General features: G+C 49.0%; 1 protein-coding gene and 1 long non-coding RNA gene across 5 annotated transcripts in view; one reads left to right on the forward strand and one right to left on the reverse strand.

Annotated features, from left to right (window-relative positions):
• Positions 1 to 17480, forward strand: part of NWD1 (NACHT and WD repeat domain containing 1) — a 74839-nt gene that overhangs the window by 57091 nt on the left and 268 nt on the right. For 3 of the 4 annotated variants that reach the window (XM_043590312.1, XM_043590313.1, XM_043590315.1), the window contains 4 exons: positions 1366 to 1642; positions 3991 to 4541; positions 7826 to 7931; positions 9474 to 9914. In XM_043590312.1, coding sequence (XP_043446247.1) covers positions 1366 to 1642; positions 3991 to 4541; positions 7826 to 7931; positions 9474 to 9775 — 1236 coding nt within the window. In that variant the 3' untranslated portion in view covers positions 9776 to 9914. Of the gene's footprint in view, positions 1 to 1365; positions 1643 to 3990; positions 4542 to 7825; positions 7932 to 9473; positions 9915 to 17480 lie in introns of those variants that run through there. The other variant, XM_043590314.1, reaches the window with a different exon arrangement.
• LOC122488687 lies at positions 11358 to 11964 on the reverse strand. Its single transcript, XR_006298668.1, has 2 exons — positions 11771 to 11964; positions 11358 to 11521 (listed from the first exon to the last, which is right to left on the reverse strand). It is a non-coding gene; the product is annotated as an uncharacterized LOC122488687 (long non-coding RNA).

The following is a 17480-nucleotide window of genomic DNA, read 5'->3' on the forward strand; positions in this document are numbered from 1 at the left end:
CCAGAGCCTGACGCGGGGCTCGAACTCACGGACCGCGAGATCGTGACCTGGCTGAAGTCGGACGCTTAACCGACTGCGCCACCCAGGCGCCCCTAGAAAAGTATAATTCTTGAGAGGTCTTTTGGCTTCGAAATACAGAGATTCACGGACACCAGTGCAGGCGAAACAGAGCAGGTCACTGGGAAGATGTGGGGGAGGGATCCCCTGAGACCCAGGAAGGGGATAGCATTCCCACGGAACCTGAAAAAACGGGGAAGATTTTGGCCTTCAGAGTGGAGAAGGGTTGGGAGGAGATGGCAGAAAATTCCCACCGAGCTCAAAGTTCTCACTCTGGTGGGAAAAGCACATACTAAAGTAGCAGTTCTCCAACGTTCTGGCCTTAGGACCTCCTTACATTCTTAAAGGTTCTCAAGGATCCCAAAGATTCTCAATAAGTGGGTTATATCAGTTTGATTTATAGATTTATATACTGGATTTACATATTCTTAACAAATGAGTTATTTGGGGAATAGTTTTAGGAGGTACAGAAGAGTTGCCAAGAAAGTACAGGGAGTCCCCATGTATACACATATTTATCTTGTCTACACCCTGCTTGCCTCGATGTTACCATCTCATGTCCCCCCGGGCCCTTTATCAAAACTGAAACATTTATGTTGGGACAAGACTGTTATTAACCGATCTGCAAATTCTTCTGTAGTTTCACCAGCTTTCCCACAAATGTCCTCTTTTTCTTTATTCTGGGATCCAGTCTAGGATCCCACGTTGCATTTGGTCCCTGATGGTAATTACCATATTAAAAATTAGCAGCGAGGACATCCAAAAATACTTCTCCGTTGATTCATGAACATTACGTGTCAATGTAATAACACGCTTTTACGAAAATCCTGTAGTTTCTGAAACAAACAGACAAAACTCACGAGAAGAGTGGCGTGGTTGCGCATTTTGACGAATCTCTTTCGTGTCTGGCTCAATAGGCGACCGTTGGCTTCTCGTACTTGATTCTGCATTCTCTGATCTGGTGTGACATCTCATGTCCCATAGCTTCTGGAAACCTCCACCGCTCCTTTGTGAGAGGAAGAGAGTAGAAAAGGCAAATGGCATCTTGAATTATGATGAAAACAGTTTTGTGTTTGCAAGCCCTCCTGAAAATGCCTGGCGGTACCCTCCAGGGGTTCCCTGGACCACACTTTGAGAACTGCTGTGATAGTGGCTCGGTGAGGGGTGGGGAGGTTTGAGGGGGTGGAGAAGGCCCTTGAACTGCAGCCTGAGAATTCACCAGAGGTGGACAAATGGGTTCATGCATATTTCTTAGCTATGACAGCGTAAGGAAGAAGTCAGCTTTGGCCCTCTGCTGTCCGTCCTCAGGTGTGGAGTCTGTCGGAGCAGGGGACCCTGCTGGATGTTCTGGAAGGCGTCGGGGCCCCCGTGAGCCTGTTGGTCTGGGGTGGGGCCTTGGTGGCATCTGCTTCCCAGCAGTCCTCGTCTTTCAAAGTCTGGGATCTCACGTCTGTGCAGCAGCCGAGGGCCTCTACCCCGTTCCTGGATCGCACTGGCCTCGCTGCGGTATCACACGATGGAAGCTACGTTTACTTCCCCAAGATTGGGGACAAGAACAAAGTCACCATTTGGGACTTAGCAGAAGGTTTGTAAGATATAAGCACGGCCATTTGTGTGGGTAAGAACCAAAGCTCCTGTCCGGGACTGCTCGGGTTCTTTTAACCAGACACCAGAGACTGGGCGTTTTAAACGACAGACGTTTACTTCTCACGGTTCTGGAGGCTGGGAAGGCCAAGGCCAAGGCCAAGGCACTGGCGGATCCGTGTCTGGTGACAGCCGGCTTCCTGGTTGCAGATGGCCACTTTCTCATTAGGTCCTCACAGGAGTGCAAGCCCTCTTGTCCCCTGTATAAGGGCACTTATCCCATCGTGGGGGCTCCGCCCTCATGGCCAAATCACCTCACAAAGCCTTCTGGCCAACGCCATCACATTATGGGCTGGGGTTTCGACACGCAAATTTGAAGGGACACATTCAGGGGCACCTGGGTGGCTCAGTCGGTTGAACGTCCGACTTCGGCTCAGGTCACGATCTCGCGGTCCGTGAGTTCGAGCCCTGTGTAGGGCTCTGGGCTGACTGCTCAGAGCCTGGAGCCTGTTTCACATTCTGTGTCTCCCTCTCTCTCTGACCCACCCCGTTCATGCTCTGTCTCTCTCTGTCTCAAAAATAAATAAACGTTGAAGGGACACATTCAGTCCATAGCACCCCCATAACTGCAGTCAGGTTGACAGTGGCTAATAAAAATCAGGACTTGATGTGATAAATTTCCAGCATGTGGGTAATTGACCATCTGGTTGTCAATCCCTGGTTTCGTTTGGGTTTCCTGGAAGCAGGGCACGTGATGGGGAAGTTTGCACAAGGGGTATGTTGAGGGGAGCTCCCAGGAGAAACCTAAGCAGGGGTGATCAGAGCAGGCAGGGGCAGGGGGAGGGCTGAGCGAGCAGGTGGGGGAGGACCTAGACTGTAAACTGCACCTCAGAAGCAAGAGGTCTTGTCTTTTTATTTATTTATTTTTTTTAATGTTTATTTATTTTTGAGAAACAGAGCACAAGTGGGGGAGGGGCAAAGAGAGAGACTCAGAATCCGAAGCAGGCTCCAGGCTCCAAGCTTTCAGCACAGAGCCCGACACGGGGCTCGAACTCACGAACCGCGAGATCATGACCTGAGCCGAAGTCGGACGTTCAATCGACTGAACCACCCAGGCACCCCTAGTCATGGTTTTTTTTTTTTAATGTTTATTTATTTTTGAGACAGAGAGACAGAGAGACAGAGCATGAACAGGGGTGGGTCAGAGAGAGGGAGACACAGAATCCGAAACAGGCTCCAGGCTCTGAGCTGTCAGCACAGAGCCCGACACAGGGCTCGAACTCACAAACCTCGAGATCGTGACCTGAGCCGATGTCAGCCGCTCAACCGACTGAGCCACCCAGGCGCCCCTAGTCATGTTTTTTTTTTTTTAATGTTTATTTATTTTTGAGAAACAGAGCACAAGTGGGGGAGGGGCAGAGAGAGAGACTCAGAATCCGAAGCAGGCTCCAGGCTCCAAGCTTTCAGCACAGAGCCCGATGCAGGGCTCGAACCCAGGAACCGCGAGATTGTGACCTGAGCCGAAGTCGGTAGCTTAACCGACTGAGCCACCTAGGCGCCCCAAGGGCTAGTCTTTTATATCCCCACATCAGGCAGTCGCTGGCTACAGGCCGTTCTGGGTGGTGGGGGAACCCCCTAAGCATTTTGAGATGAGGGGCTCCCTTCACCTGAGGGCAGTGAGCAGCCTAGGGTCTGGGTGCCCTGGCCCGTAAAGGGAGTCTGGACACGTCACCAACTGTGTCTGCTGTGATCTCCTTGGGGGCGGATGGAGGTACAGAAATCCCTCTTTAACGATAATATGAGAAAAGAGATTCACTCTCAGCCTCCTGCATTCATGGATTTGGCAGATGTTTGGTTAGTGCTGGCCACAGGGCCGGGCTCTGCGGTTGGCGGTGAGCAGGACAGACGAGGTGACCGTGCTTGAGGCCCTTGCTCACTAGTTGAGGGGCGGAGCCCGACGCGAAGCTAGGGGGCACGGTGGGAAATGAGATACAAGCCCGCAAACTGGGGCCCGCGGGCCAGATCGGACACACACTGCCTGTGTGCGGCATGTTGGGGGGCTTCATCCTCAGGGTTAAGAGGTTAAGGGTTAAGAGCATACAGCCTGCAAGGCAAAAAAAATTCACTCTCCAGCCCTTTACAGACGCTTGTAAAAGAAACATCTGGGATGAGAGCTCATGCGTGTCCGCGTGTCCGTTTGTCCCGATGGGGAGCAGGAAGTCATCAGAAAGTGTTAACCAGGGTGGGGGGGAATACGGATAATGAAAGCGGTTTTCAAAATCCTTAACAATTTGCGGAGCGAGCCTGTTCCTCTGAGCTGTTCCTGATGCGACCTTCTCTCCGTGGCAGGTGAGGAGCAGGACGTCCTGGATGCCTCCAGTGAGGTCAGATGTCTGGAGGTGGCCCAGCAGACCAATCTCCTTTTCACTGGCCTCGTTTCGGGGGTCGTCCTGGTGTTCCCCCTGAATTCCAGACAGGACGTGATGTGCATCCCCCCTCCCGAGGCCCGGAAAGCCATCAACTGCATGGCCCTTAGTCAAGGAGAGGAGCGCCTGGCCATCGCCTATGACAGCATCATCCTGGTGCTGGACATCAGCCCTGGGGATCCCTGCCCGGTTGTCGATGGGCCAACATATACCTTCTACACCCAGCTGCCCGAGACCATCTCCAGCGTGGCCGTCCTGGCTGACTACCGTGTGATCTACGGCATGACCAACGGTGAGCTCTTCCTTTACGAGTGTGCGAATTCCAAAGTGTTCCCTCTGGAGGCCCACGGGAGCCGGGTCACCTGTGTGCAGGTCAGCCACAAGGAGCAGCTGGCGGTCAGCGGATCCGAGGAAGCCCTGCTGTGCCTCTGGGACCTGCAGGCCTGCAAGTGGAGATTCGAGACGAGCTACACGGTGCGTGGCCCACACACCTCGTGCAGGCTAGGTCCCGGCGTTAGAAAGCTGATGACAGGTGTCCTGTATTAAGTGCATACCGTGTGCCATCACCCAGGGTCGGGAGCAGGGTGGGGCCCGTGAGAGACACTCACCTCGGGAGCAGAGCTTAAGGGGCTGCCCCGAAACTCAGCAATCAAGAGAGACGCTATTTTAAGGCAGTGTTTACAAAAATTGAAACACATGCAAAAGATACACAAGAGAACGAAATCTGTTAAAACATTTTTTTTTTTTTTTTGAGGGAGAGAGAGAGATAGCGTGAATAGGGGAGGGGCAGAGAAAGAGGTAGACAGAGGATCCGAAGCGGGCTCTGTGCTGACAGCAGAGAGCCCGATGCAGGGCTTGAACTCGCAAACTGCAAGATCATGACCTGAGCCGAAGTCGGACGCTCAGCCGACTGAGCCACCCAGATGCCCCAAGATATCGTTTTAAATAAAGATCAGATCCTGCACGGCACACCCCGGCCTCACCCTCCTTACCCTAATCCTGATATCCATTCTTGTGCCCAAGAGTTTTGATTTCTAGGTGTGGCCAGAGGCCACGCCGTCCCGCCTCTCGGAGCCACGTTCTCAAGAGGGGAGACAGTGTGAGTTCTGTGAGAGCTCACAGAGGTGAGGGCTTTTGTGTTTTGCTTATGGAGGTGGCCCCCATCCCTAGGAGAGCTCCTGACATGTCCTCAAGGCTCGACAAATGTTTGTGGGAAAGGGCTAGTGTGTAAGAAGAGCTTTGAGGAAAAATAGGACAAGGTAAAGGGGGTAGAGGCTGCTATTTAAGAAAGTCAAATGAGCCTGGCGGAACAGCATCCTTGGCAGAAGGAACAGCAGCTGTGAAGGTCTGAAGAGGGAAACTGGCAACTGACTCCCTAACGTATGAAGTGTCTTAGAGTCCGTACTGCCCACCTCGTAAGGAGCTATTCTAGTTTTTTGTATCAATAGAATTAAGAGCTGCAATAAATATATTCATATATTCATATTATATACTATATGAAAATGCATATTCGAATATCCTTCTATAATGTAATCCCTACAACGATCTCATAAGGTTGGTGTTACTATTCCAGTCTTTCAAATGGGGAACGAAGGCCAGACCTTTGGTTGTAAGATATAAAAATTATTCATAAACATAGGAAGATGATCTTGTAACTAAGAGAGACAGTACGTATAGTTTCATCTTAAAAGACTTTTGTCCTGGCTCACTTAGTTCAACTCATGTCATGATCTCGTGGGTTTGAGCCCTGCTTTGGGTTCTGTGCTGACAGCTCAGAGCCTGGAGCCTGCTTCAGATTCTGTCCCTCTCTCTCTGACCCTCCCCTCCACGCACTTTGTCTCTTTTTCAAAAAAATAAATAACCATTTAAAAAAAAAAAAGCTCCCATCCCATCTGACATTTATTTTTAGGAAGCCACTATAAGGCTGGGCTGTAAGTAACCTTTCATCTTGTTGAGTGGGAAATATCACCCCAGCAGTTAAATACACCTACTAGCTCTTTCTTTTTTTCTTTTTCTAATTTTTTTTTTTTTTTTTTTTTTTAAATTTTTTTTTTTCCAACGTTTATTTATTTTTGGGACAGAGAGAGACAGAGCATGAACGGGGGAGAGGCAGAGAGAGAGGGAGACACAGAATCAGAAACAGGCTCCAGGCTCTGAGCCATCAGCCCAGAGCCCGACGCGGGGCTCGAACTCACGGACCGCGAGATCGTGACCTGGCTGAAGTCGGACGCTTAACCGACTGCGCCACCCAGGCGCCCCTAATTTTTTTTTTTTTTTAATTTGAGAGAGAGAGGGAGAGGAGAGAGGCAGAGACAGAGAGAGACTCTTAAGCAGGCTCCATGTGGAGCCATCACAGGGCTCGGTCCCACGACCCTGGGATTGTGACCTGAGCCCAAATCAAGAGTCAGACACTCAACTGACTGAGCCCACCCACGCACCCTGTCATGTATTTATTTATTTATTTATTTATTTATTTATTTATTCATTCATTCATTCATTTATTTATTCCCTGTTTTTGTTTGTAAATAAACTTCATCTTGGAATGTTTTAGGTCTACAGAGTTGTAAAGATCGTACAAAGGTCCTCCTGTACGCACTCCTCACCCGGCTTCCCCGATGTCAACCTCTTATGTGACTAGAGTCACATAAGTCACACATTAGTCACCACTAATGAGTTACCATGGGGACGGTGCCGTTAACTAAGCTACCAACTTGACTGGGATCACACATTTTTCAGCGGATTTCCCTTTTCCGTTCTAGGCTCTAGGATGCCATGCTGCATTTAGCATATAGCATTTAATTAAAGACCATTGTAGCTGGGGCGCCTGGGTGGCTCAGTCAGCTGAGCATCCAACTCCAGCTCAGGTCATGATCTCATGGTTCATGGGTTCAAGCCCCGCATCAGTCTCTCTGCTGTCGGCACAGAGCCTGCTTCATATCCTCTGTGCCCATCTCTCTCTGCCCCTCCCCCACTTGCGCGCGCGCGCGCGCGCGCTCTCTCTCTCTCTCTCTTTCAAAAATACACATAAAAAAATACCACTATAGTTAATGCTTGTATAGTTGGGGTCACTTAAGTTAAAACTAACAGGGATGCCCTGGGTGGCTCAGTCGGTTAAGTGTCCAACTTGGGCTCAGGTCATGATCTCGTGGTTCACAGGTTCGAGCCCCACGTCGGGCTCTATGCTGGCAGCTCAGAGCCTGGAGCCTGCTTCATGGATTCCGTCTCCCTCTCTCTCTGCCCCTCCCCCACTCGTATTCTGTCTGTCTCTCTCTCAAAAATAAATAAAACATTTAAAAAAAAAAGAAATTAAAACGGATAATTCCTGCTCTCCAATGCAAAATGCCTGTAAAGCTCTCAATCCCGTCCCTATGAAGATGTGTTTTGGTCCTGGGAATATCGGTCCTACGATCTCTCCAGGGTTTCATTGGATCCGTCCCGCATGAGGGGCTTCCAAGCCTGGCTTCCTACGCAGATGCCTTGGGGTAGGTCTCCTAGGTGACTCTCAGTTTGAAATCCAGATCACCTTGTCTTTTTTTTTTTTTTTTTTTAATGTTTTATTTTTGACAGAGACAGAGCGTGAGCCGGGGAGGGACACAGACAGAGGGAGACACAGAATCTGAGGCAAGCTTTAGCCTCTCAGCATAGAGCCCAATGCGGGGCTTAAACTCACAAACTGTGATCGTGACCTGAGCTGAAGTCAGATGCTTGACTGACTGAGCCACCCAGGCGCTCCAAGATCACCTTGTCTTTTTCAACAGAATTCTTACTGTAGAGGAGTCCAGTGTGTCTGCTTCTCCAAAGATGACAAGTACGTGTATGCGGGCTTGAAGGACCGCTCCATCATCGTCTGGAGTGTGCTGGATGGTGAGTCGTTTTGCTTTGAGGGCAAGACCGAGCTTAGATCTGGCGAGGAGTGCCTTGTTCTGGGCTCTGGGCACTACAGGGCTCTGCTCTGGTCTCCCCTAGCTGGGTCCCTCTGCTTACAGAGGTGTCTGTGGGTCACGGGGACAGGCCCCCCCAGAGCTACACCTCCTCTTTTTAGACCCGTGCTCTGGATACCTGGAACATTCTCCCCACCTGGGAGGTGCCCTCTTTAGGGCCTGGGCAGCCCTCTTCTCCGGGTCCATCCTTCTGAGGGTGGACTGTGCCCCTAGTGTGAGCACCCCGGGACTTGGGGGGTGGCCATGGGTGATGAGCCTGGAGTCTGGGTGCATGAGCTGGGTAGGTGGTTCACGTGCATATGTGTGAGGCCCCGAGGACTCTAGGATAAAGCTGAGTGAGGGAAGAGGAGGGGCCAAGCCACAAAGAGCGGGGGACTCTCGCATGCCATGACTTTCCAGTATGGAACTGAGGACCCTGAGAATTCTCAACACAACATGACCTTCCAGGTGGTTCCGAAGACACATCCATCAATGTAGGAGGACAGAGCATAGTTCACTGAATAGTTTATTGTCTAGATTTCCAACATTTACGCATTGGACCTTATAGGATGTGGGCCCTGATTCATTCTCTTGCCCCAGGCCCCCTAAACGATAGGGGCCAGCTTGCTTAAGACCAGCCACCTTGCAAACCTCCCAGCTCTCGGTGTGGTCAGTATCACCCTAAAGGCATATTAATGAGAGTTAACACTTCTTGTGTACGGGGTCCTGTTCCCGGGCCATTGAATTCCCTTGGCAGCCACCTCATTCTACAGAGCAAAAATTGAGGCTCTGAGAGGTGAGGTGACTGCCCAAGGTCACACAGTGACGCTCGTCTGCCTTTGTCGCCCTCCTACGTGATCTCCTATAGAGAAAGGAACACTTCTGACCCTGGGCAGGGCGCCCGTGCCATTAGCTCCCCCCCCCCCACCCCACGTAACAAGTGACGAAGCTGTAGTTCAGGGGGGTTAAGAGATCTGCCCAAGGTCACAAAGCGCGTGGGTGGGTGAATGGGTATCAGGTTGACTGGAATACATTGTAACCAAATACACTGCAATCCCATGTAGCGTAGCTTAATGCTTGTGGCAAAGATCTGCAGGTTAAAAAAGTTACGGATGGCTCGGGCGCTGCGGTCTGCGGATTGCGGTCTTCAAAGCCCAGCCCGGGCAGGTGCACAACCTCTCTTTCTCCTCCTCCTCCAATAATAACCTTTACCGAGCTCGCTCTGGGCTGAGACCGATACACCTGACACACTTAACATCTTGGAACCTTAGAATTCTCCTCAGCAGGCAGGTTCGGCTCTCATTCCCACATCGCCCACGAGGCGGGGGGGACTCCCGAGAGTTTAGACGTCGTCGTGCCTAAGCTAGTAAGAGGCATAGCAAGGATGTGACCCGCGCAGCCAACTCTCACATGTGTGAGATTGGATCTCTGTGGCCCCCATGGTCTCATGTGTGCCCTGCTGTCCCCCCCACCCCCACCCGAAAAGGCACCCTGCTGGCTGTCCAGTTTGTCCACGCCGTGGTGAACAGAATCATCCCAACTTCCAATGGCTTCATCGCCCCCACGAGACACGGCTATCTCATCCGGGAGCGTTTCCAGGACCCTTCGTCAAGAGCCTCGCAGCAGGACCCTCTCAAGAACTTCAAGAAGGCAGTGTGGAAGGTCAAATCCAGGCAGAGAGACGAAGCGGCGGCTGTCGCAGGAGTCCCCCAGGACTCGAGATCAGCAAGTGCCCAGGGAAATGCATGCAGGTTGAACAAACGCTCACAAGTCTGCCTGCTCGTGTAGAACCCCCTCCCCCATGGGGGCATGAGACGCCAGTGACTTAGCCCCCCTTCAGTCCGGTTGAAGCAAAGAGAATGTACGTGTTGATGTCTATCCGGACCCAAAGCCCCAGATTATATGACTCAGACCCTGTTTCTCACCATCTTTCCACTCTGCTCTCCTGCTTGTTGGCTGGGTTCCCCCAGGAACCCGCCACCCCCAGGTTAGCAACATGACGGCCAAGTTCAGTAGAAAAGAGACCTTCCATTTGCCAGCAGTCTGAACCGAAGTGCTGGCCCCGATTCGATTGGCCCCAGTGGGCTCATGCACCTATCTCTGGGTGAATGCAGTGCTGTGATTGGCCAGCCTGACCCAGTGTCCACCGGGGCTGGGGATGGAGTCAATACGGCCCAAGCATGTTGCCTGAGAACGGGAGGGACTGTACCCAGGAGGGAAACTGGGGGGTGGTACAGGGCAAAGGGAGGATGGCTGGATGTAAGATTCACCAAACCACAGAGGTGGACCACAGAGCTTTATCGTTAATTTATAAAGCATCAGGTGCTATTGTCTGATCCTTATCACAGCCCACACTTCAGGGAGGGTAGGAGTTTCTGCATCCATTTCACAGACAAGGAAACCGAGCCTTGGCAGGTAACTGTGATTTGCTCAAACTCTCAAGCCTGGGGTGCAGGGGCTCTGAGAGAAGAGAGCCAGGAGCTTTCCCGTCCCAGCCCTGTTGAGCCACCTCGCTCCAATTTTAGTCTCAGAAGCGTGACCATCTGTACCACAGGTAACACACTCAAATGCCCACGGGGGCCAGTGGATAATCTAGATGATGGCCAGGCACCCGGGTGAGCAGCAGAGAGTGATGGAGACCGTGGGGACGTGTGGAGGACATGTGCTCTGCCTGGGGCGGGCATGGGCACCCTGACTCTACCCCAGAATGGCCGCGGGGAAAGCCGCTCATTGGTGCCAGCTTCCTGTTGTTGTAAACAAAGCCAGAAACCCAGACTTTCATGTCACATTTTCCCCATTCTTAAAAGTTAGCGACTGATGGGAATGCAAGCTGGTGCGGCCACTCTGGAAAACAGTATGGAGGTTCCTCAAAAAACTAAAATTAGAACTACTCTACGACCCAGCAATTGCACTACTAAGCATTTATCCATGGGATACAGGTGTGCTGTTTCGAAGGGACACATGCACCCCCATGTTTATAGCAGTGCTATCAACAATAGCCAAAGTATGGAAAGAGCCCAAATGTCCATCGATGGATGAATGGATAAAGAAGATGTGGTATATCTATACAATGGAGTATTACTCGGCAATCAAAAAGAATGAAATCTTGCCATTTGCAACTACGTGGTTGGAACTGGAGGGTATTATGCTGAGTGAAATTAGTCAGTCAAAGACAAAAATCATATGACTTCACTCATATGAGGACTTTAAGAGACAAAACAGATGAACATAAGGGAAGCAAAAATATATAAAAACAGGGAGGGGGATGAAGCATAACAGACTCATAAATATGGAGAACAAACTGAGGGTTACTGGAGGGGTTGGGGGGAGATGGGCTAAATGGGTCAGGGGCACTAAGGAATCTACTCCTGAAATCACTGTTGCACTATATGCTAACTAATTAGGATGTAAATTAAAGAAAAAAAAAAAAAAGGTAACGATTGACTCAAATTTACAGCTACAGGCACATCTAGCCCGTGTGTCTCTAGTTCAGGAGCCGGCTTCGTGAGTCAAGCCGGCATGAAAATAACAAACCTGGGGCGCCTGGGTGGCGCAGTCGGTTAAGCGTCCGACTTCAGCCAGGTCACGATCTCGCGGTCCGTGAGTTCGAGCCCCGCGTCGGGCTCTGGGCTGATGGCTCAGAGCCTGGAGCCTGTTTCCGATTCTGTGTCTCCCTCTCTCTCTGCCCCTCCCCCATTCATGCTGTGTCTCTCTCTGTCCCAAAAATAAATAAACGTTGAAAAAAAAAATTAAAAAAAAAAAAAAAAAAAGAAAATAACAAACCTGTCATAGCCTCTCCCCTCTGTCGGATTCCAGACAGTTTCAGAACAAGCAACCTTAGAAACAGAGGCTTTTAAGCTAGATGTGACCCTACTAACTGTCTTATTCAGTAGTTTCCCAAACTAGGGTTCCCAAAAGGGCTTTGGCATTTGCGCGGATACGAGTATCAAATCCCATTTTTAAAACATATTTTAAACCGTAATTTAAAGATGCCTGTTCAGCTGGGTTAGGAAGCAGCTTTTAAGGTAGCGGAGATAACTAACTTAGGATTCCCCTGCCGTCTTCCTTTGACCAAGATTTTGAGGGGAGGCCTTGAGAAGACAGCGACTCGTTGCCACTCCTCTGCGGATCAGGGGTTTCACCCAACGCAGAAATAAAGTGGATGTCGTGACAGAGTGGAGATTTCAGCTACAACGTACGGTTTTAAATGTGTGCGCCCATCTCGACGGCCTCAGTGAGAATCTATTGTTTTTACGTAAATACTGATTTGAACATAGAAGAGAAATTTTACCAATAAAATGCTACTCTGCGTTGTCGTACTATTGGGAGTTTTTGCGGTGAACTTTCATTTGAGAGAGTCTGGTTGCTATGAATGTTTGGCAAGCCCTGTGCTTTAAGGAGGTGTGATTTGTGAGAGATGCCCCTGCCAGGGCAGAGCCAGGCTGAAAGCCCCACTTTGCTGTCTTACGCTAAGCAGTACCATGTAACATTGCATCCAAACTGGGATACTTTTGAGAGAGAAGGGTCGCGCCTCGAACAATTACTCCTTGAGGTGCCTGGGTGGCTCAGTCGGTTAAGCGTCGGACTCTTGGTTTCGGCTCAGGTCATGATCTCACGGCTCATGGATTCGAGCCCGAGTCAGGCTCTGTGCTGACAGCGTGGAGTCTGCTTGGGATTCTCTCTCTCTCTCCCTGTCTCTCTGCCCCTCCCTGCCTTTCTCTCTCTGTCAAAATAAATAAATAAACTTAAACATATTTTTTTTAATACACAATTCCTCCTGGACAGTTGAAAAAAAAAATTGGACTGTCCCAAGATGATTGGAACGTACTTGCAGCAGGAATTAATTTATATTAAATTCCAAGGACTTTTTAAAATTGAGATGTAGGGGCGCCTGGGTGGCTCAGTCGGTTAAGCGGCCGACTTCGGCTCAGGTCACGATCTCACGGTCCGTGAGTTCGAGCCCTGTGTCAGGCTCTGTGCTGACTGCTCAGAGCCTGGAGCCTGTTTCAGATTCTGTGTCTCCCTCTCTCTCTGACCCTCCCCCGTTCATGCTCTGTCTCTCTCTGTCTCAAAAATAAATAAACGTTAAAAAAAATTTTTTAAATTGAGATGTAATTAACATAATGCTCTATCAGTTTCTGGTGTATGACATAATGATTCGATATTTGCGTGTTGCAAAATAAATTTAGTTAACGTCCAGCCCTACACATAGTTACACTTTTTTTTTCTTGTGATGAGAACCTTTTAAAAAAGATTTTATTTTATTATTTTTAAAAGATTTAGGGGTGCCTGGGTGGCTCAGTTGGTTGAGCGTCCGACTTTGGCTCAGGTCAGGATCTCATGGTTCATGAGTTTGAGCCCCATGTCGAGCTCTGTGCTAACAGCTCAGAGCCTGGCGCCTGCTTCAGATTCTGTCTCCCTCGCTTCTCTGCCCCTCCCCCACTCACGTTCTGTCTCTCTTTTTCAAAAATAAATAAACATTAAACAATTTTTTAAAGATTTATTTATTTAAGTTCTCTCTATACCCAACGTGGGACTCGAACTCACAACCCTGATATCAAGAGTCGCAATGTCTACCAACTGAGCCAGCCAGGTGCCCCATGTGCTGAGGACTTTTGAGATCTATTCTCTTAGCAACTTTCAAACATACCGTACAATATTAATTATAGTCACCACGCTGGACATTACATCTCCAGAATTTATTTATCTTACACCTGGAAGTTTATAAGCTTTGACCACCTTTGCCCATTTTCCCCACCATCCCTGTCCCCTGCCTCTGGTAACCGCAAATCTGTTTTCTGTATCTATACGTTCAGGGTCTTTTAAAATTTATTTTTGAGACAGAGAGAGAGCATGAGCTGGGTAGGGATAGAGTAGGGGTTGGGGAGAGAGAATCCCAAGCAGGCTCCACACGTGGAGCCTGACCCAGGGCTCAATCTCACAACCACAAGAACGTGACCCGAGCGGCTACCAAGAGCCAACCGCTTAACCCACAGAGCCACCCAGGCACCCCCATTTTTAACTTTTACTTTATTTTAAAAGTCTACGGACTTTTTATTCATTCGCTTAGCGTGAAAATGTTCCAGCCTATAGCCAAGTTGTAATACGAGGACAATGAACACACATTGGTTCACCATCACGATTGAACAACTCTCCTAGCGCTGTCAGTCTTCTGATAAACCACTTCAAAGCAAGGGCCAGGAATGGGGTGAGGACAGTGAGGCACAAGGTTTCGGGGCGCACCAAAAAACCTCAGCCATCGAAGAATATTTTATTACTGTATTTTTAAAATCAACATGGATAAAAAATGCATGATGAACAAAATATCAACATTTTAAATTAAAGATGGGATTGGGGCACCTGGCTGGCTCAGTTGGTGGAGCATGGGACTCTTGATCTTGGGGTTGTGAGTTCGAGCCTCACATTGGGGTGTAGAGATTACTTAAAAAAATTTTTTTTAATCTTTAAAAAAAAAAAAAAAAGATGGGATCTGACCCTGAACTTGAGTGAACTTGTCTCACCCTCATTTCGGCTCTGGTGATGTCAAGATACCTCACCCCCTAAATACATCAGGAGACATCTTTCTTTTTTTTTTTTTTTAATTTTTTTTTCAATGTTTATTTATTTTTGGGACAGAGAGAGACAGAGCATGAACGGGGGAGGGGCAGAGAGAGAGGGAGACACAGAATCGGAACCAGGCTCCAGGCTCTGAGCCATCAGCCCAGAGCCCGACGCAGGGCTCGAACTCCCGGACCGCGAGATCGTGACCTGGCTGAAGTCGGACGCTTAACCAACTGCGCCACCCAGGCTCCCCAGGAGACATCTTTCAGGAATAAAGTCATTCTTGTACATAACCACACACTTATGAAAACTGACAATTGTGTTTTGTTTGCTTTTTTTTTTTTTTTTTGAGAGAGACAGAGACAGCGCAAGCAGATTAGGGGCAGGGGCAGAGAGAGAGAGAGAGAGAGAGAGAGAATCCCAAGCAGAGCCCAATGCAGGGCTCAAACTCACAAAACTGTGAGATTATGACCTGAGCCGAAAGCAAGAGTCAGATGCTTAACCCAATGAGCCACCCAGGTGCCCCAAAAATTGTTACTTAAATATCTTTCCGTAAGCATCCTAATTTTCCTAATTAACCTTAAAACATCTTATATGGCGGTTTCTTTCAAACCAGGACCCAATCTGGGGCGCCTGGGTGGCGCAGTCGGTTAAGCGTCCGACTTCAGCCGGGTCACGATCTCGCGGTCCGTGAGTTCGAGCCCCGCGTCAGGCTCTGGGCTGATGGCTCAGAGCCTGGAGCCTGTTTCCGATTCTGTGTCTCCCTCTCTCTCTGCCCCTCCCCCGTTCACGCTCTGTCTCTCTCTGTCCCAAAAATAAATAAAAGTTGAAAAAAAAAATAAAAAAAAAAATAAAAACAACTAGGACCCAATCAAGATTTGTTCACATGTTGCATGTGGTTGCTTTGTCTCTCCAATATCTTACATTCTAGAGCAGGAGTCAGTAAATCAGCCTGCAGGCCTGCCACGTATTTTTGTAAATAAAGTTTTATTGGAACATGGCCATACCCATTCATTTACATATCGCCAGTGGCAGCTTTCATTAGTGACGCAGAATGTATGGTTCCAAAAGCCAAAAATGTTTGCCATCTGGCCCTTTACAGAAGTGTGCTGATCCTGGTCTTAAGGGCTTGATTCGATTCAGGGTAACTTTTTTTTTTTTTTTTAAACAGACTTTTTAAAGCAGTTTTAGGGGGCACCTGGCTGGCTCAGTCGGAAGAAGAAGCAACTCTCGATCTCAGGGTTGTGAGTTCAAGCCCCATGTCAGGTATAGAGATTACATAATTTTTTTTTACTTCTTTTTCATTTTTATTTATTTTTGAGAGAGAGCGTGTGTGCATATGCATGCCAGTAGGGGAGGAGCAGAGAGACAGGGAGAGAGAGAGAATTCCAAGCAGGCTCCACACTGTAAGCACAGAGCCAAACACAGGGCTTGATCCTATGAACTATGAGATCATGACCTGAGCTGAAATCAAGAGTCATACACTCAACCGACGGAGCCACCTACGCGCCCCTACTCAAATTTTAAAAAGTTTAAAAAAAAAAGCAGTTTTAGGTTCACAGGAAAATTGAGTGGAAGGTACAGAGATTTCCCATGAACCCCCTGCCCCAACACATGCACAGCTTCCCCTACTATCAAGTAACTTAGTTACACTTGATAAACCTACGTTGACATACATGTTAAATAAGAAACAATGGGGCGCCTGGGTGGCGCAGTCGGTTAAGCGTCCGACTTCAGCCAGGTCACGATCTCGCGGTCCGGGAGTTCGAGCCCCGCATCAGGCTCTGGGCTGATGGCTCAGAGCCTGGAGCCTGTTTCCGATTCTGTGTCTCCCTCTCTCTCTGCCCCTCCTCCGTTCACGCTCTGTCTCTCTCTGTCCCAAAAATAAATAAACGTTAAAAAAAAAAAAATTAAAAAAAAAAAAAAAGAAACAAGGGTGCCTGGGTGGCTCAGTTGATTAAGTGTCTGACTCTCTCCCTCTTTTTTTTTAATGTTTGTTTATTTTTGAGAGAGAGAGAGAGACAGAGCATGAGTGGGAGAGGAGCAGAGAGAGAGGGAGACATAGAATCCGATGCAGGCTCCAGACTCTGAGCTGTGAGCACAGAGCCCGATGGGGGGCTCGAACCCACAGAATGCGAGATCATGACCTGAAGCTGGAGTCAGGTGCTTAGCGGACTGAGCCGTCCAGGTGCCCCCATCATCTGACTCTTGATTTCAACTCAGGTCATGATCTCATGGTTCGTGGGTTCAAGCCCCACATCGTGCTCCATGCTGACAGTGAAGACCCTGCTTAGGATTCTCTCTCTGCCCCTCCCCTGTACTCTCTCTCTCAAAATAAATAAATAGTTGGGCACCTGGGTGGCTCAGTCAGTTAAGCGTCTGACTTCGGTTCAGGTCATGGTCTCGCGGTTTGTGAATTCGAGCCCCACCATGGGCTCTGTGCCGACAGCTCAGAGCCTGGAGCCTGCTTCGGATTCTCTGTCTCCTTCTCTCTCTGCCCCTCCCTCACTGTGCTCTGTCTCTCTCTCTCTGTCTCTCAAAAATAAATAAATGTAAAAAAATAAAAATAAAAAATAAATTAAAAAATAAACTTAAAAAAATAAAAAAGAGGGACACCTGGGTGGCGCAGTCGGTTAAGCGTCCGACTTCAGCCAGGTCACGATCTCACGGTCCGTGAGTTCGAGCCCCGCGTCGGGCTCTGGGCTGATGGCTCGGAGCCTGGAGCCTGGTTCCGATTCTGTGTCTCCCTCTCTCTCTGCCCCTCCCCCGTTCATGCTCTGTCTCTCTCTGTCCCAAAAGTAAATAAACGTTGAAAATAAATAAATAAATAAAAAATAAATAAATAAAAAAGAAACAAGAGACCTATAATAGAGTCACTTGTGCTAAACCTCACATCAGCAAACCAAGACTTAATCCCTAATTTAATAGCACT

The sequence above is a fragment of the Prionailurus bengalensis genome, chromosome A2 (assembly GCF_016509475.1).
Source record: "Prionailurus bengalensis isolate Pbe53 chromosome A2, Fcat_Pben_1.1_paternal_pri, whole genome shotgun sequence".
NCBI classification, from domain to species: domain Eukaryota; kingdom Metazoa; phylum Chordata; class Mammalia; order Carnivora; family Felidae; genus Prionailurus; species Prionailurus bengalensis.